A 20,901-nucleotide genomic window follows, 5' to 3' on the forward strand; every position below is an offset into this window, starting at 1 on the left:
TGGTGTAACCCAGGCACATATACTACTGTTCTCTCCTGGTGTAACATTTGTTAATTATTTTATTTATATAGCGCTTTTCTCCTAAAGGACTCAAAGTGCTTTACATTTACAGTACAAAATACAAAACAAGCTTAAACAGGCGCATATACTACTGTTCTCTCCTGGTGTAACCCAGGCACATCGTGAGTTGTGTCCAGCCCTGCATAAGCCTTACAGCAAAGAATTGTTTTATGGATTTTATCTAATTATTTGTTTTTTCACATAATTATCAGTAGAAATCTGTCATTTTAATGAGCATTATTATAGGTTCTGTTGTTGACTATATTAAGCCCATTCACTTCTATGGAGACCTGTAACGCCCAACTTGTAACTCAGATTCTCTTCTCCCCCCTCACAGGAATCCCAAGTACAAGGATCTGTTTGCAGTCGGACAAGGATCTTGTAAGTCTCTCACGTTCTGACTCTTGTGACTATAGCTGTATGATAATTATGATAGCGCGCACATACTGTGTAATATAATGCTGATAGGGTTATGGAAACATTAAGTTGGGTATTCAGTTAGCCCTCAGTCCCCTCTACACACTGCAGGAAGCTCTTTTCATGGTGCCCACTCCCTTCCCGATCCTGAGTCTACGGATTCATCTGGGAAATGTGCCTAAGTGAGAAGACATTTGCCAACACTTTACATCCACCCTTTCATTTGTATAAAGACTGTCTGCATCACACTTGTCCTAATGTGTCTGTATTACATGTGTCCTGAGAGTGACGGTACTGTCTGTATTACATGTGTCCTGAGAGTGACGGTACTGTCTGTATTATATGTGTCCTGAGAATGACTGTACTGTCTGTATTATATGTGTGTCCTGAGAGTGACGGTACTGTCTGTATTATATGTGTCCTGAGAATGACTGTACTGTCTGTATTATATGTGTGTCCTGAGAGTGACGGTACTGTCTGTATTATATGTGTCCTGAGAGTGACGGTACTGTCTGTATTATATGTGTCCTGAGAGTGACGGTACTGTCTGTATTATATGTGTCCTGAGAGTGACGGTACTGTCTGTATTATATGTGTCCTGAGAGTGACGGTACTGTCTGTGTTATATGTATCCTGAGAGTGACGGTACTGTCTGTGTTATGTGTGTCCTGAGAGTGACGGTACTGTCTGTGTTATGTGTGTCCTGAGAGTGACGGTACTGTCTGTATTATATGTGTCCTGAGAGTGACGGTACTGTCTGTATTATATGTGTCCTGAGAGTGACGGCACTGTCTGTATTATATGTGTCCTGAGAGTGACGGTACTGTCTGTATTATATGTGTCCTGAGAGTGACGGTACTGTCTGTGTTATATGTATCCTGAGAGTGACGGTACTGTCTGTATTATATGTGTCCTGAGAGTGACGGTACTGTCTGTATTATATGTGTCCTGAGAGTGACGGTACTGTCTGTATTATATGTGTCCTGAGAGTGACGGTACTGTCTGTGTTATATGTATCCTGAGAGTGACGGCACTGTCTGTATTATATGTGTCCTGAGAGTGACGGTACTGTCTGTATTATATGTGTCCTGAGAGTGACGGTACTGTCTGTATTATATGTGTCCTGAGAGTGACGGTACTGTCTGTGTTATATGTATCCTGAGAGTGACGGTACTGTCTGTGTTATGTGTGTCCTGAGAGTGACGGTACTGTCTGTGTTATGTGTGTCCTGAGAGTGACGGTACTGTCTGTATTATATGTGTCCTGAGAGTGACGGTACTGTCTGTATTATATGTGTCCTGAGAGTGACGGCACTGTCTGTATTATATGTGTCCTGAGAGTGACGGTACTGTCTGTATTATATGTGTCCTGAGAGTGACGGTACTGTCTGTGTTATATGTATCCTGAGAGTGACGGTACTGTCTGTATTATATGTGTCCTGAGAGTGACGGTACTGTCTGTATTATATGTGTCCTGAGAGTGACGGTACTGTCTGTATTATATGTGTCCTGAGAGTGACGGTACTGTCTGTGTTATATGTATCCTGAGAGTGACGGTACTGTCTGTATTATATGTGTCCTGAGAGTGACGGCACTGTCTGTATTATATGTGTCCTGAGAGTGACGGTACTGTCTGTATTATATGTGTCCTGAGAGTGACGGTACTGTCTGTGTTATATGTGTCCTGAGAGTGACGGTACTGTCTGTATTATATGTGTCCTGAGAGTGACGGTACTGTCTGTATTACATGTGTCCTGAGAGTGAGGGGAAGCCAGGACTGTCTGTATTACATGTGCCCTGAGAGTGAGGGGAAGCCAGGACTCTGTATTACATGTGTCCTGAGAGTGAGGGGAAGCCAGGACTCTGTATTACATGTGTCCTGAGAGTGAAGGGACGCCAGGACTGTCTGTATTACATGTGCCCTGAGAGTGAGGGGAAGCCAGGACTGTCTGTATTACATGTGCCCTGAGAGTGAGGGGAAGCCAGGACTCTGTATTACATGTGTCCTGAGAGTGAAGGGACGCCAGGACTGTCTGTATTACATGTGCCCTGAGAGTGAGGGGAAGCCAGGACTGTCTGTATTACATGTGCCCTGAGAGTGAGGGGAAGCCAGGACTGTCTGTATTACATGTGTCCTGAGAGTGAGGGGAAGCCAGGACTGTCTGTATTACATGTGTCCTGAGAGTGAGGGGAAGCCAGGACTGTCTGTATTACATGTGTCCTGAGAGTGACGGTACTGTCTGTATTACATGTGTCCTGAGAGTGAGGGGAAGCCAGGACTGTCTGTATTACATGTGTCCTGAGAGTGAGGGGAAGCCAGGACTGTCTGTATTACATGTGTCCTGAGAGTGAGGGGAAGCCAGGACTGTCTGTATTACATGTGTCCTGAGAGTGAGGGGAAGCCAGGACTGTCTGTATTACATGTGTCCTGAGAGTGAGGGGAAGCCAGGACTGTCTGTATTACATGTGTCCTGAGAGTGACGGTACTGTCTGTATTACATGTGTCCTGAGAGTGAGGGGAAGCCAGGACTGTCTGTATTACATGTGTCCTGAGAGTGAGGGGAAGCCAGGACTGTCTGTATTACATGTGCCCTGAGAGTGAGGGGAAGCCAGGACTGTCTGTATTACATGTGTCCTGAGAGTGAGGGGAAGCCAGGACTGTCTGTATTACATGTGTCCTGAGAGTGAGGGGAAGCCAGGACTGTCTGTATTACATGTGCCCTGAGAGTGAGGGGAAGCCAGGACTGTCTGTATTACATGTGCCCTGAGAGTGACGGTACTGTCTGTATTACATGTGTCCTGAGAGTGAGGGGAAGCCAGGACTGTCTGTATTACATGTGCCCTGAGAGTGAGGGGAAGCCAGGACTCTGTATTACATGTGTCCTGAGAGTGAGGGGAAGCCAGGACTCTGTATTACATGTGTCCTGAGAGTGAAGGGACGCCAGGACTGTCTGTATTACATGTGCCCTGAGAGTGAGGGGAAGCCAGGACTGTCTGTATTACATGTGCCCTGAGAGTGAGGGGAAGCCAGGACTCTGTATTACATGTGTCCTGAGAGTGAAGGGACGCCAGGACTGTCTGTATTACATGTGCCCTGAGAGTGAGGGGAAGCCAGGACTGTCTGTATTACATGTGCCCTGAGAGTGAGGGGAAGCCAGGACTGTCTGTATTACATGTGTCCTGAGAGTGAGGGGAAGCCAGGACTGTCTGTATTACATGTGTCCTGAGAGTGAGGGGAAGCCAGGACTGTCTGTATTACATGTGTCCTGAGAGTGACGGTACTGTCTGTATTACATGTGTCCTGAGAGTGAGGGGAAGCCAGGACTGTCTGTATTACATGTGTCCTGAGAGTGAGGGGAAGCCAGGACTGTCTGTATTACATGTGTCCTGAGAGTGAGGGGAAGCCAGGACTGTCTGTATTACATGTGTCCTGAGAGTGAGGGGAAGCCAGGACTGTCTGTATTACATGTGTCCTGAGAGTGAGGGGAAGCCAGGACTGTCTGTATTACATGTGTCCTGAGAGTGACGGTACTGTCTGTATTACATGTGTCCTGAGAGTGAGGGGAAGCCAGGACTGTCTGTATTACATGTGTCCTGAGAGTGAGGGGAAGCCAGGACTGTCTGTATTACATGTGCCCTGAGAGTGAGGGGAAGCCAGGACTGTCTGTATTACATGTGTCCTGAGAGTGAGGGGAAGCCAGGACTGTCTGTATTACATGTGTCCTGAGAGTGAGGGGAAGCCAGGACTGTCTGTATTACATGTGTCCTGAGAGTGACGGTACTGTCTGTATTACATGTGTCCTGAGAGTGAGGGGAAGCCAGGACTGTCTGTATTACATGTGTCCTGAGAGTGAGGGGAAGCCAGGACTGTCTGTATTACATGTGTCCTGAGAGTGAGGGGAAGCCAGGACTGTCTGTATTTCATGTGTCCTGAGAGTGAGGGGAAGCCAGGACTGTCTGTATTACATGTGTCCTGAGAGTGAGGGGAAGCCAGGACTGTCTGTATTACATGTGTCCTGAGAGTGACGGTACTGTCTGTATTACATGTGTCCTGAGAGTGAGGGGAAGCCAGGACTGTCTGTATTACATGTGTCTGTAACGACAGGTGCATCCCCTTTGGTAGAGTAAAGGCAGCTCTGGTGGGTGACAGACAAGGTGTAATAAGCAGACAAGTGGGACAGTCATTACTCCAATGTTATAGTATTTGTGGAAGTCCAATCACAGTAACAGAGACAATAAACCACTGGTTTGTAAGAAGCCATTAGGCCTCCTGGTAATCCAGTATAACTACTATTGGTGCTTCAGCCTGACGTTCCTGTCACACCACCTGTAACAAGTAATGTATGACCTGTATAAGCTGCACAATACATGTCTTCTCATGATACAGTACATTCAGTCACATGTTATATCAGCCCTTCCCCTGGTGTACAGCTGTGTGTCTGTGACTATATACTAATGCTGGTATCAGCCCTTCCCCTGGTGTACAGCCGTGTGTCTGTGACTATATACTAATGCTGGTATCAGCCCTTCCCCTGGTGTACAGCTGTGTGTATGTGACTATATACTAATGCTGGTATCAGCCCTTCCCCTGGTGTACAGCCCTGTGTGTCTGTGACTATATACTAATGCTGGTATCAGCCCTTCCCCTGGTGTACAGCCCTGTGTGTATGTGACTATATACTAATGCTGGTATCAGCCCTTCCCCTGGTGTACAGCTGTGTGTATGTGACTATATACTAATGCTGGTATCAGCCCTTCCCCTGGTGTACAGCCCTGTGTGTCTGTGACTATATGCTAATGCTGGTATCAGCCCTTCCCCTGGTGTACAGCCCTGTGTGTATGTGACTATATACTAATGCTGGTATCAGCCCTTCCCCTGGTGTACAGCCGTGTGTCTGTGACTATATACTAATGCTGGTATCAGCCCTTCCCCTGGTGTACAGCTGTGTGTATGTGACTATATACTAATGCTGGTATCAGCCCTTCCCCTGGTGTACAGCCCTGTGTGTCTGTGACTATATACTAATGCTGGTATCAGCCCTTCCCCTGGTGTACAGCTGTGTGTATGTGACTATATACTAATGCTGGTATCAGCCCTTCCCCTGGTGTACAGCTGTGTGTCTGTGACTATATGCTAATGCTGGTATCAGCCCTTCCCCTGGTGTACAGCCGTGTGTATGTGACTATATACTAATGCTGGTATCATCCCTTCCCCTGTGTACAGCCGTGTGTCTGTGACTATATACTAATGCTGGTATCAGCCCTTCCCCTGGTGTACAGCCGTGTGTATGTGACTATATGCTAATGCTGGTATCAGCCCTTCCCCTGGTGTACAGCCGTGTGTATGTGACTATATGCTAATGCTGGTATCAGCCCTTCCCCGGGTGTACAGCCGTGTGTATGTGACTATATACTAATGCTGGTATCAGCCCTTCCCCTGGTGTACAGCTGTGTGTATGTGACTATATACTAATGCTGGTATCAGCCCTTCCCCTGGTGTACAGCTGTGTGTCTGTGACTATATGCTAATGCTGGTATCAGCCCTTCCCCTGGTGTACAGCTGTGTGTATGTGACTATATACTAATGCTGGTATCAGCCCTTCCCCTGGTGTACAGCTGTGTGTATGTGACTATATACTAATGCTGGTATCAGCCCTTCCCCTGGTGTACAGCTGTGTGTCTGTGACTATATACTAATGCTGGTATCAGCCCTTCCCCTGGTGTACAGCCGTGTGTCTGTGACTATATACTAATGCTGGTATCAGCCCTTCCCCTGGTGTACAGCTGTGTGTCTGTGACTATATACTAATGCTGGTGTCAGCCCTTCCCCTGGTGTACAGCTCTGTGTATGTGACTATATACTAATGCTGGTGTCAGCCCTTCCCCTGGTGTACAGCTGTGTGTATGTGACTATATACTAATGCTGGTGTCAGCCCTTCCCCTGGTGTACAGCTGTGTGTATGTGACTATATACTAATGCTGGTATCAGCCCTTCCCCTGGTGTATAGCTGTGTGTATGTGACTATATGCTAATGCTGGTATCAGCCCTTCCCCTGGTGTACAGCCGTGTGTATGTGACTATATGCTAATGCTGGTATCAGCCCTTCCCCGGGTGTACAGCCGTGTGTATGTGACTATATACTAATGCTGGTATCAGCCCTTCCCCTGGTGTACAGCTGTGTGTATGTGACTATATACTAATGCTGGTATCAGCCCTTCCCCTGGTGTACAGCCGTGTGTCTGTGACTATATACTAATGCTGGTATCAGCCCTTCCCCTGGTGTACAGCTGTGTGTATGTGACTATATACTAATGCTGGTATCAGCCCTTCCCCTGGTGTACAGCCCTGTGTGTCTGTGACTATATACTAATGCTGGTATCAGCCCTTCCCCTGGTGTACAGCTGTGTGTATGTGACTATATGCTAATGCTGGTATCAGCCCTTCCCCTGGTGTACAGCCGTGTGTATGTGACTATATACTAATGCTGGTATCATCCCTTCCCCTGTGTACAGCCGTGTGTCTGTGACTATATACTAATGCTGGTATCAGCCCTTCCCCTGGTGTACAGCCGTGTGTATGTGACTATATGCTAATGCTGGTATCAGCCCTTCCCCGGGTGTACAGCCGTGTGTATGTGACTATATACTAATGCTGGTATCAGCCCTTCCCCTGGTGTACAGCTGTGTGTATGTGACTATATACTAATGCTGGTATCAGCCCTTCCCCTGGTGTACAGCTGTGTGTCTGTGACTATATACTAATGCTGGTATCAGCCCTTCCCCTGGTGTACAGCTGTGTGTCTGTGACTATATACTAATGCTGGTATCAGCCCTTCCCCTGGTGTACAGCCGTGTGTCTGTGACTATATACTAATGCTGGTATCAGCCCTTCCCCTGGTGTACAGCTGTGTGTCTGTGACTATATACTAATGCTGGTGTCAGCCCTTCCCCTGGTGTACAGCTCTGTGTATGTGACTATATACTAATGCTGGTGTCAGCCCTTCCCCTGGTGTACAGCTGTGTGTATGTGACTATATACTAATGCTGGTATCAGCCCTTCCCCTGGTGTACAGCTGTGTGTCTGTGACTATATGCTAATGCTGGTGTCAGCCCTTCCCCTGGTGTACAGCTGTGTGTATGTGACTATATGCTAATGCTGGTATCAGCCCTTCCCCTGGTGTACAGCCGTGTGTATGTGACTATATACTAATGCTGGTATCAGCCCTTCCCCCTGGTGTACAGCCATGTGTATGTGATGTCTGTGACTATATGCTAATGCTGGTATCAGCCCTTCCCCTGGTGTACAGCCGTGTGTATGTGACTATATGCTAATGCTGGTATCAGCCCTTCCCATGGTGTACAGCCGTGTGTCTGTGACTATATACTAATGCTGGTATCAGCCCTTCCCCTGGTGTACAGCCGTGTGTCTGTGACTATATGCTAATGCTGGTTTCTACTTCAGGGTCCATAGGGGGTCCACAGGGTTGACCTTGGGGTATAGGTTGGGAACCAAATCCGGGCACCACGCAGTTAAAGCTTTTAGCTCCCAGGATGCACTTGGATCCACTCTCCCTATAACCCCACCCCCCAGCCAGAGGCACCTCAGTTTAAGTTGGTGCCCGGCCGGAGTCGGGTCACCGTTACTGCAGGGGGGCTGCTTAGCAGCCCCTAAGCTTAAAAGAGTTTTATTTTATTATTTTTTTTTACTACTCTTCAGAGCGGCAGCATCAGACTGTCCAATGGACGTCTGAGCTGCCGCTCCTACACCCCGCCGGCGCTGCGACGCCAGTACAGATCTGGGGATCGCAGCGGGACCCCAGAGTCTGTACTAGCCGGGCTCTGGAGGAATCCCTGGGCTGCTGCCGGATCGACGGGGACAGGTAAGTCGCGTGGTCACCGCTTGCGGTGATCCACGTGTGAATATGCAGCCTTATGCCTCCGGTCTCTGGGGACAGACCGGAGGCGCTAGCGGTGGCGGCGGGCTCCCCCTCCATGGAGGCATACCCCGCGTGTCCACAGCCCACCAGGGATTATAGCGGCAGCGGGAGCCGGCATCCCGGGGGGGTTAATTGCTAGCCAGGGGAGGAAGCCTTCCCTGTCTAGCGGCTCCTCCCCTCAGCTCAGCGCGCCTTTCAATAATACAGTCTGGCGTCGCTTCGCTGAGCTGCTTCCTCCGCGGGCCACGCTTCTTCTGAGGTCTCCAGCGGCCATTTTCTCTCTGTGGTGCTGCAGAACTCTTAGGATGTCAGTGAGCCCAGTCCCCCTGCGTACCTGGCCATTTTGGGTGAGTGTACACAGCGCTATAGCCTTCCCAGACACTGAATCTGGGCAGTTGAATGTAGCGACATTGTGCAGTATATTATATGTCATGCTTATGTATGTATATATATTTTTCTGCATTGTATGTGACTTTTGCTAGTGCTGACTGTCTGCTTTTTCTCTCACCTGTCAGTGTATATCTATCCCTTTTCTTTATCTGCCCTAATACAGGTGTACCTGGGGTGGTTCTGAGACCTCACATATATATATTTGTTAATATCTGTGAGGTTTGTCACATACTGTTGCGTGCTGCACGTTGCCATATTTTAGATGGAACTGTGAGTTGCATACGCTGACAATGGGTCCCTGCAGCTAATCTTAGCGTCAGTCAGGACCGGTATGGCGCTGCTTAATATTTCCGTCAAGATAGTCAGATATATCTGACCAGGAGATTGCACACGATACTGCACCCATTATTGAGATCCTGCAAGTCATAGCCTGCAGGAATTAGTGCGGAGGATTTTAACTCAGAAAGGTTTATGTATGCGGCACCATCTGGCGCCGGGCCCCTTGCACGACCCCCTTAAAGGGCGGTTTATTTCTCAGGATCCTCTCCTTTGAGGATCGCCGGGCGGGCCCCATTGTCGTCACTCGCTTGGAGTTACTTCACCATACTGCCCTTTTGAACTCGGGGTATCTCGCAATTTCTTGCAATTTACCCCTGTGCAACAGACTGTCGCTCCCCGCCGGGGTTTTTCACAGTACATGAATTACCTCCGATACCACATCGGTCTGTCATTCCCCTTGCAGGGTTTACCACAACTGCCACCCTGGTGGATGTTGTTTTATAGAAATACTAATTGGCGTGATATACGTCCTGTGGTTACTGACCAGTGGCTCTGCCGTGAACTGGATGGTATATTCGGCTCTTTCCCTCTCACATGGGGGGAGCCGATTTCAAGTATTATTATCCCTGCTTTGGGGCTGGTAGCCAGGTTCATTCTGGATATAGAGAATGTCGATCCTGCACCTGTATCATACATCTCCCGTTTTCTGCCCAGAGGGTGGATCTCATAGCGGGAGTCTGGCTGTCGCCAGATACGAGGAGTCACAAAGGCCTCCTGTTTCCCGTTCCCTGAGGGTCCTCACAAGTAATGGAAATCCCCTTCTGGGATGGATTTGTATGTTAATCATCGGGTTACAGGCATTAATACGCCTCCCATCCCGGCCTGGACGGATTTTACGGATCCGTAGGTGGTAACTTTGCCTGAATTCAATGTACTCGTTTTCAGGGCCTGTTGCCCGTCCTACCATGGCCATCGCATGGTGATGCTTTTGTGACGTTTTTCCCCTCCAACACGTCCTGAGGTTCATATATCTTTTGCCACTCACATAAAATATGCAGTGGTCATATGTGGGATTACCTCATGGGATGCCGGTCTTCTAACTTTCAGGGTTTCGGCGGCGTCTGTATCCGCCGCAGTACCCTATGGCTGCGTTATGGGAAAGCAGAGGTGCACACTCCTTCCATGGGGAAGATCTTGTTTGGTCCTGACCTTGACAAGATCGTTGCATCATTGGCAGTATCACTAATGGGGAGATACCGTCTTTAGCTACTCCCACTACATTCGGACTAACTCTGTTAAGTCGTTTTGTCCTCAGGGTCAGCCTAAAGGCCTGTTTTTTCCTAGGCTGTCGGCCTCCATGGGGGCCACCATATCCAGTACCGAGCAGTCCTGGACTTCCGGACGACCCTGTTTCTACACCTGAGGATATACCCTCAGCCTGACGGGACAGGTCTACATCTGGGGAATTTCCAGAGTGAGGTACTGATTCTCAACGGCCTCTCATTGCTCAGGCAGCCTCCTCACAGGCATTGTTACACGGGCCCTTCTTCAGACCTGATCAGGGCCTTACAATCCCAGAAAGCTATACAGTCTTTGTGGTAAGCAGAGCTATTTCGGCCAACCTCACTATCTCAGTGAGGGACTGGTTGTTCTACTTTCTTTCTGGGGCGGTGACCGACTGGTCCTCATTTGCCTATACTCTGTCTCAAATCCCTGAATCAGATTCCAACGGTGCCTGGACTCAGGTGGAATCGTCCATGCTCCATCATCCGACGTTTGGAACCTGGGGATTTTAGGGTATATCTGAGTATTCAGGATACGTACCTACGGGTACGTACAGAGCCATCTCATCAGCATGGGTTCAGGTTTGCTGTGCCACAGCAACACTTGTAAGTTTCGGGCTCTGCCTTTTGGGACTGTCCTCAACTCCACCGGGGTTTACCAGCCTTATGGATTTTCTGACAGTTCACCTGTTCAGGGTATCCGAATGCTCCTTTCTCTGGACGGTCTCCTGCTTTTAGCAGGATCACCAAGGTACTTTACCGCCAGGTCAGGATAACCGTGGCTTCTTCTCGGCACTGATAATTAGTCAACGGAGAAAAAGTCCTCCCTACATCCCTCACAGGGTTTTCTTCATCTGGGAGCACTGCTGGATTCTCAGACTCTGAGAATTTTTCTGGCGTAAGACAAGATCTCCACTCTTCAACTTGGAGTGTGCGGATATCTACGCATTCGACATATGTCATTACTCTTTGTGATGCGCGGTCTACCAGAGTGTCTACCTTTTGGTAGGGTGGAATGTGCTCAGTTCCATTCCAGACCTTGCCATAATTGACTCCCCTCCAGATGGATCGAGTTTTTCCCATCGGATCGCTGTTCGAACGATGATACTTTCTCCGGAGGCGAGTTGGTCTCTGTCCGGGTGGCTATGGCCATCTCGTCCAGGGTGTTCTTTGCTACAGACAGTGTCTGGTCCGCATTCGTTTCGGGGCAGTTGGACGTCTGTCGTTTCTGTCCTGCCACTTAACTTGTTGATACTTTAGGCTGTCTTGGACCTTCACTCTGGTCTAACCCATATGTCACGGTAAACCTGAATAGGTTCAGTCCGACAGTGTCACAACAGTGACTTCCATCTAGGCAACACTGGTAGTTGGGTGGCAATGTCAGGTATGTCATCCATTCTGACATAGTCCAAGGGTCTTCTCCTGGCCAACTCTGCAGTGTTTATTCCCGGAGCTCTCCATTGGGAAGCGGGCTTCCTCAGCTGTTGCGACATGCATCCCGGGGACTAGTCTCTTCTCCAAGAGAGGTTTCAACTCCTGGTGAGCAGAGGGGGCCTCCCTGAGGGGATTGATCCTCATGGCCTTCTGACTTGATCACACATTACCGGTGTTACAGTCCAGCTCCAGGAGTACTGAAGCTACCTTCAGTGACTCTTTGTCAGTGAAGTGGTCCTTCCACTTTGTGTACCTGTGTCCTCCGGTCTCCCTTCTTCCTCGAGGTCTTCGGAAGTTTAATTCGAGACGGAGGGGTTTTCCTTCTGGGGGCTCCAGTTCGTCCCAGACATCACTGGTACTGAGATTTTCGGAGTCTCCTCATCGATACTCCGTTCCTACTGCTTCACTATCTGGACCTGTTGTCTCAGGGTCCTTGTTTTTCCCTGGACCTGGATCGTTTGTCTTTGACTGCGCCCCTACTGTGGTCCTAGGGCTTCCCTGGCTCTGTCTTCATTGAGATGTTTAGAGCAGATAGGCCAGACTTTGCTGGGATCTGCCACGGACTGTGGCATACATAATTCTTATGGTATCGTACTTGTCGATACGATCCTCCGGTGTCCAGGATTTTCAGATATTCTGGCATTCCTTCCGGCTGGCTTGGGTTTCACCCTTGGCCTGGCCTTCCTGACAGTGCGGATCTCTACACTGTCGGTATGGTTAAGATATGGAATTGCTCCGCTCTGGTATCCAGTTCATCCTTTGGAGTGTTTTCTGGATTATGCCTCCACTTGTCCTCCCTAGGGTCTCCTGGGGAGTTAGTAGTGGTTCTTTGTTCCGTCCGGGGACAGTCAATGGAACTGCTGGTTGTGATAGCCATTACATGGTCTATTGTTTAAGCTCTCTCTCTCTCAGGGTGTTTAAATCAACCAGGAGAGTGTCTGAATTGGGAGCGTTCTCATGTGGCTCCCTCTTCTGGAGGGCATCAGGTCAGGGTGTGAGTTGCTCTCGCCCTGTATTTCTTCTTAGAGTGGTTTTTAGGTTCCATATTATTCTGGAACTTATGGTACGGCCATTCAGTCCCCAGTCTTCTCGGCTGGTGTGGCCTCATTGACTGTGGTCCGGCCTCTTTGGCTTTATATGATCCGTTCAAGTTCCTTATGGTAATCGGACTCCTTATTGGTGGTCTGCGGTTTCTGGTTTTCACAGGAAACGATGGCCGGCCTATAATGAAATGTTGGCTGGATGGCCTCGTATGTCTTCCTCAGGGGCCTACCCATAGGTAGGCATTTCTGTCGTTGAGGCTTGTTTTTTCTCGGGTCATGTAACCCTCGTGGGCGGCTCGTTGTGGTGCCTCGGCTGTTTTGCCTTACTAGGTGTCCACGTGGTCTTCTGTCCAAACCTTTTTTTTTTTTTAAGGTTCTAGGCATTGGTTTCCTTTGCCTCTCAGGATGCTTCCTTTTTGGCGACGGATTCTCCTCTCAGCACAGGAGCGTCCCCACCCTTGGTTGAACTGCTTTGGGACATCCCCAAGGTCAACCCTGTGGACCCCCTATGGACCCTGAAGTAGAAAACAAGAGATATGGTAAGAACTTACCTTTGTTATCTCTGTTTCTACGAAGTCCATAGGGTCCACAGGGCGCCCGCCCTGACGCACCTGGCTTCATATGGGCTGTGTTACTGGTCACCGGTTTCCCGTCTCCTTTTCTGTGAGTATGGTTCTAGAGTGTTCCAGTTTTCTCTCTCTTTTTCTCTCCTCCTCCGGCCTTTGGCTACTTACAAACTGAGGTGCCTCTGGCTGGGGGGTGGGGTTATAGGGAGAGTGGACCCAAGTGCATCCTGGGAGCTAAAAGCTTTAACTGCGTGGTGCCCGGATTTGGTTCCCAACCTATACCCCAAGGTCAACCCTGTGGACCCTATGGACTTCGTAGAAACAGAGATAACAAAGGTAAGTTCTTACCATATCTCTTGTTATCATCCCTTCCCCTGGTGTATAGCCGTGTGTCTGTGACTATATACTAATGCTGGTATCAGCCCTTCCCCTGGTGTACAGCCGTGTGTATGTGACTATATGCTAATGCTGGTATCAGCCCTTCCCCTGGTGTACAGCTGTGTGTATGTGACTATATACTAATGCTGGTATCAGCCCTTCCCCTGGTGTACAGCCGTGTGTCTGTGACTATATACTAATGCTGGTATCAGCCCTTCCCCTGGTGTACAGCTGTGTGTCTGTGACTATATACTAATGCTGGTATCAGCCCTTCCCCTGGTGTACAGCCGTGTGTATGTGACTATATGCTAATGCTGGTATCAGCCCTTCCCCTGGTGTACAGCTGTGTGTATGTGACTATATGCTAATGCTGGTATCAGCCCTTCCCCTGGTGTACAGCCATGTGTATGTGACTATATACTAATGCTGGTATCAGCCCTTCCCCTAGTGTACAGCCGTGTGTGTCTGTGACTATATACTAATGCTGGTATCAGCCCTTCCCCTGGTGTACAGCCATGTGTATGTGACTATATACTAATGCTGGTATCAGCCCTTCCCCTGGTGTACAGCTGTGTGTGTATGTGACTATATGCTAATGCTGGTATCAGCCCTTCCCCTGGTGTACAGCTGTGTGTCTGTGACTATATACTAATGCTGGTATCAGCCCTTCCCCTGGTGTACAGCTGTGTATGTGACTATATGCTAATGCTGGTATCAGCCCTTCCCCTGGTGTACACCCCTGTGTATGTGACTATATGCTAATGCTGGTTTCAGCCCTTCCCCTGGTGTACAGCCCTGTGTGTATGTGACTATATACTAATGCTGGCATCAGCCCTTCCCCTAGTGTACAGCTGTGTGTGTATGTGACTATATACTAATGCTGGTATCAGCCCTCCCCCTGGTGTACAGCTGTGTGTATGTGACTATATGCTAATGCTGGTATCAGCCCTTCCCCTGGTGTACAGCCGTGTGTCTGTGACTATATACTAATGCTGGTATCAGCCCTTCCCCTGGTGTACAGCTGTGTGTCTGTGACTATATGCTAATGCTGGTATCAGCCCTTCCCCTGGTGTACAGCTGTGTGTATGTGACTATATACTAATGCTGGTATCAGCCCTTCCCCCGGTGTACAGCTGTGTGTCTGTGACTATATACTAATGCTGGTATCAGCCCTTCCCCTGGTGTACAGCTGTGTGTATGTGACTATATACTAATGCTGGTATCAGCCCTCCCCCTGGTGTACAGCCCTGTGTCTGTGACTATATACTAATGCTGGTATCAGCCCTTCCCCTGGTGTACAGCCGTGTGTATGTGACTATATGCTAATGCTGGTATCAGCCCTTCCCCTGGTGTACAGCTGTGTGTATGTGACTATATGCTAATGCTGGTATCAGCCCTTCCCCTGGTGTACAGCCGTGTGTCTGTGACCATATACTAATGCTGGTATCAGCCCTTCCCCTGGTGTACAGCCGTGTGTATGTGACTATATGCTAATGCTGGTATCTGCTCTTCCCCTGGTGTACAGCCGTGTGTCTGTGACTATATACTAATGCTGGTATCAGCCCTTCCCCCGGTGTACAGCTGTGTGCCTGTGACTATATACTAATGCTGGTATCAGCCCTTCCCCTGGTGTACAGCTGTGTCTGTGACTATATACTAAAGCTGGTATCAGCCCTTCCCCTGGTGTACAGCTGTGTGTGTATGTGACTATATGCTAATGTTGGTATCAGCCCTTCCCCTGGTGTACAGCTGTGTGTCTGTGACTATATGCTAATGCTGGTATCAGCCCTTCCCCTGGTGTACAGCTGTGTGTATGTGACTATATACTAATGCTGGCATCAGCCCTTCCCCTGGTGTACAGCTGTGTATGTGACTATATACTAATGCTGGTATCAGCCCTTCCCCTGGTGTACAGCTGTGTATGTGACTATATGCTAATGCTGGTATCAGCCCTTCCCCTGGTGTACAGCTGTGTGTATGTGACTATATGCTAATGCTGGTTTCAGCCCTTCCCCTGGTGTACAGCTGTGTGTATGTGACTATATACTAATGCTGGCATCAGCCCTTCCCCTAGTGTACAGCTGTGTGTGTATGTGACTATATACTAATGCTGGTATCAGCCCTCCCCCTGGTGTACAGCTGTGTGTCTGTGACTATATGCTAATGCTGGTATCAGCCCTTCCCCTGGTGTACAGCTGTGTGTCTGTGACTATATGCTAATGCTGGTATCAGCCCTTCCCCTGGTGTACAGCCGTGTGTCTGTGACTATATACTAATGCTGGTATCAGCCCTTCCCCTGGTGTACAGCTGTGTGTCTGTGACTATATGCTAATGCTGGTATCAGCCCTTCCCCTGGTGTACAGCTGTGTGTATGTGACTATATACTAATGCTGGTATCAGCCCTTCCCCCGGTGTACAGCTGTGTGTCTGTGACTATATACTAATGCTGGTATCAGCCCTTCCCCCTGGTGTACAGCCGTGTGTATGTGACTATATGCTAATGCTGGTATCAGCCCTTCCCCTGGTGTACAGCCGTGTGTATGTGACTATATACTAATGCTGGTATCAGCCCTTCCCCTGGTGTACAGCTGTGTGTATGTGACAATATACTAATGCTGGTATCAGCCTTCCCCTGGTGTACAGCTGTGTGTATGTGACTATATACTAATGCTGGTATCAGCCCTTCCCCTGGTGTACAGCCCTGTGTGTCTGTGACTATATAGTAATGCTGGTATCAGCCCTTCCCCTGGTGTACAGCTGTGTGTATGTGACTATATACTAATGCTGGTATCAGCCCTTCCCCTGGTGTACAGCTGTGTGTCTGTGACTATATACTAATGCTGGTATCAGCCCTTCCCCTGGTGTACAGCTGTGTGTATGTGACTATATACTAATGCTGGTATCAGCCCTTCCCCTGGTGTACAGCTGTGTGTCTGTGACTATATACTAATGCTGGTATCAGCCCTTCCCATGGTGTACAGCTGTGTGTCTGTGACTATATACTAATGCTGGTATCAGCCCTTCCCCTGGTGTACAGCTGTGTGTCTGTGACTATATGCTAATGCTGGTATCAGCCCTTCCCCTGGTGTACAGCTGTGTGTATGTGACTATATACTAATGCTGGTATCAGCCCTTCCCCTGGTGTACAGCCGTGTGTCTGTGACTATATGCTAATGCTGGTGTCAGCCCTTCCCCTGGTGTACAGCCGTGTGTCTGTGACTATATGCTAATGCTGGTATCAGCCCTTCCCCTGTGTACAGCTGTGTGTATGTGACTATATGCTAAAGCTGGTATCAGCCCTTCCCCTGCTGTACAGCTGTGTGTATGTGACTATATACTAATGCTGGTATCATCCCTTCCCCTGGTGTACAGCCGTGTGTATGTGACTATATGCTAATGCTGGTGTCAGCCCTTCCCCTGGTGTACAGCCGTGTGTCTGTGACTATATGCTAATGCTGTTATCAGCCCTTCCCCTGGTGTACAGCTGTGTGTATGTGACTATATGCTAATGCTGGTGTCAGCCCTTCCCCTGGTGTACAGCCGTGTGTGTATGTGACTATATGCTAATGCTGTTATCAGCCCTTCCCCTGGTGTACAGCCGTGTGTATGTGACTATATATACTAATGCTGGTATCAGCCCTTCCCCCGGAGTACAGCTGTGTGTCTGTGACTATATACTAATGCTGGTATCAGCCCTTCCCCTGGTGTACAGCCGTGTGTCTGTGACTATATACTAATGCTGGTATCAGCCCCTCCCCTGGTGTACAGCTGTGTGTATGTGACTATATACTAATGCTGGTATCAGCACTTCCCCTGGTGTACAGCCGTGTGTATGTGACTATATACTAATGCTGGTATCAGCACTTCCCCTGGTGTACAGCCTTGTGTCTGTGACTATATACTAATGCCTGTATCAGCCCTTCCCCTGGTGTACAGCCGTGTGTCTGTGACTATATACTAATGCTGGTATCAGCCCTTCCCCCGGAGTACAACCGTGTGTATGTGAGTATATACTAATGCTGGTATCAGCCCTTCCCCTGGTGTACAACTGTGTGTCTTTGACTATATGCTAATGCTGGTATCAGTCCTTCCCCTGGTGTACAGCTGTGTGTCTGTGACTATATGCTAATGCTGGTATCAGCCCTTCCCCCGGTGTACAGCCGTGTGTATGTGACTATATGCTAATGCTGGTATCAGCCCTTCCCCTGGTGTACAGCCGTGTGTCTGTGACTATATACTAATGCTGGTATCAGCCCTTCCCCTGGTGTACAGACGTGTGTATGTGACTATATGCTAATGCTGGTATCAGCCCTTCCCCTGGTGTACAGCCGTGTGTCTGTGACTATATGCTAATGCTGGTATCAGTCCTTCCCCTGGTGTACAGCTGTGTGTATGTGACTATATACTAATGCTGGTATCAGCCCTTCCCCTGGTGTACAGCTGTGTGTATGTGACTATATACTAATGCTGGTATCAGCCCTTCCCCTGGTGTACAGCTGTGTGTATGTGACTATATACTAATGCTGGTATCAGCCCTTCCCCTGGTGTACAGCTGTGTGTATGTGACTATATACTAATGCTGGTATCAGCCCTTCCCCTGGTGTACAGCTGTGTGTATGTGACTATATGCTAATGCTGGTATCAGCCCTTCCCCTGGTGCACAGCCGTGTGTCTGTGACTATATACTAATGCTGGTATCAGCCCTTCCCCGGTGTACAGCCGTGTGTCTGTGACTATATACTAATGCTGGTATCATCCCTTCCCCTGGTGTACAGCCGTGTGTATGTGACTATATGCTAATGCTGGTATCAGCCCTTCCCCTGGTGTACAGCTGTGTGTATGTGACTATATACTAATGCTGGTATCAGCCCTTCCCTGGTGTACAGCCATGTGTCTGTGACTATATGCTAATGCTGGTATCAGCCCTTCCCCTGGTGCACAGCCATGTGTCTGTGACTATATACTAATGCTGGTATCAGCCCTTCCCCGGTGTACAGCCGTGTGTCTGTGACTATATACTAATGCTGGTATCATCCCTTCCCCTGGTGTACAGCCGTGTGTATGTGACTATATGCTAATGCTGGTATCATCCCTTCCCCTGGTGTACAGCCGTGTGTATGTGACTATATACTAATGCTGGTATCAGCCCTTCCCCTGGTGTACAGCTGTGTGTATGTGACTATATGCTAATGCTGGTATCAGCCCTTCCCCTGGTGTACAGCCGTGTGTGTATGTGACTATATACTAATGCTGGTATCAGCCCTTCCCCTGGTGTACAGCCGTGTGTCTGTGACTATATACTAATGCTGGTATCAGCCCTTCCCCTGGTGTACAGCCGTGTGTATGTGACTATATGCTAATGCTGGTATCAGCCCCTCCCCTGGTGTACAGCCGTGTGTCTGTGACTATATACTAATGCTGGTATCAGCCCTTCCCCTGGTGTACAGCCGTGTGTATGTGACTATATACTAATGCTGGTATCAGCCCTTCCCCTGGTGTACAGCTGTGTGTCTGTGACTATATACTAATGCTGGTATCAGCCCTTCCCCTGGTGTACAGCCGTGTGTATGTGACTATATACTAATGCTGGTATCAGCCCTTCCCCTGGTGTACAGCTGTGTGTATGTGACTATATGCTAATGCTGGTATCAGCCCTTCCCCTGGTGTACAGCCGTGTGTATGTGACTATATACTAATGCTGGTATCAGCCCTTCCCCTGGTGTACAGCCGTGTGTATGTGACTATATACTAATGCTGGTATCAGCCCTTCCCCTGGTGTACAGCCGTGTGTATGTGACTATATACTAATGCTGGTATCAGCCCTTCCCCTGGTGTAAAGCTGTGTGTCTGTGACTATATACTAATGCTGGTATCAGCCCTTCCCCCGGAGTACAGCTGTGTGTATGTGACTATATACTAATGCTGGTATCAGCCCCTCCCCTGGTGTACAGCTGTGTGTATGTGACTATATGCTAATGCTGGTATCAGCCCTTCCCCTGGTGTACAGCTGTGTGTATGTGACTATACGCTAATGATGGTATCAGCCCTTCCCCTGGTGTATAGCCATGTGTCTGTGACTATATGCTAATGCTGGTATCAGCCCTTCCCCTGGTGTACAGCCGTGTGTCTGTGACTATATACTAATGCTGGTATCAGCCCTTCCCCTGGTGTACAGCCGTGTGTCTGTGACTATATACTAATGCTGGTAACAGCCCTTCCCCTGGTGTACAGCCGTGTGTCTGTGACTATATACTAATGCTGGTATCAGCCCTTCCCCCGGTGTATAGCCGTGTGTATATGACTATATGCTAATGCTGGTATCAGCCCTTCCCCTGGTGTACAGCTGTGTGTATGTGACTATATACTAATGCTGGTATCAGCCCTTCCCCTGGTGTACAGCTGTGTGTATGTGACTATATACTAATGCTGGTATCAGCCCTTCCCCTGGTGTACAGCTGTGTGTATGTGACTATATGCTAATGCTGGTATCAGCCCTTCCCCTGGTGTACAGCTGTGTGTCTGTGACTATATGCTAATGCTGGTATCAGCCCTTCCCCTGGTGCACAGCCATGTGTCTGTGACTATATACTAATGCTGGTATCAGCCCTTCCCCGGTGTACAGCCGTGTGTCTGTGACTATATACTAATGCTGGTATCAGCCCTTCCCCTGGTGTACAGCCGTGTGTATGTGACTATATACTAATGCTGGTATCAGCCCTTCCCCTGGTGTACAGCCGTGTGTATGTGACTATATACTAATGCTGGTATCAGCCCTTCCCCTAGTGTACAGCTGTGTGTGTCTGTGACTATATGCTAATGCTGGTATCAGCCCTTCCCCTGGTGTACAGCCGTGTGTGTATGTGACTATATACTAATGCTGGTATCAGCCCTTCCCCTGGAGTACAGCCGTGTGTCTGTGACTATATACTAATGCTGGTATCAGCCCTTCCCCTGGTGTACAGCCGTGTGTATGTGACTATATACTAATGCTGGTATCAGCCCTTCCCCTGGTGTACAGCTGTGTGTCTGTGACTATATACTAATGCTGGTATCAGCCCTTCCCCTGGTGTACAGCTGTGTGTATGTGACTATATGCTAATGCTGGTATCAGCCCT

The 20,901-nt window shown here is 48.9% G+C and overlaps 1 protein-coding gene across 2 annotated transcripts in view; it reads left to right on the forward strand.

Annotated features, from left to right (window-relative positions):
- DNAI1 (dynein axonemal intermediate chain 1) overlaps positions 1 to 20,901 on the forward strand; it is a 385,067-nt gene that overhangs the window by 100,288 nt on the left and 263,878 nt on the right. For both annotated transcript variants that reach the window (XM_088461607.1, XM_088461608.1), the window contains one exon: positions 398 to 441. In XM_088461607.1, coding sequence (XP_088317733.1) covers positions 398 to 441 — 44 coding nt within the window. The remainder of the gene's footprint in view (positions 1 to 397; positions 442 to 20,901) is intronic.

The sequence above is a fragment of the Taudactylus pleione genome, unplaced genomic scaffold, assembly GCF_031769625.1.
Source record: "Taudactylus pleione unplaced genomic scaffold, aTauple2 ptg001078l, whole genome shotgun sequence".
Lineage (NCBI taxonomy): Eukaryota > Metazoa > Chordata > Amphibia > Anura > Myobatrachidae > Taudactylus > Taudactylus pleione.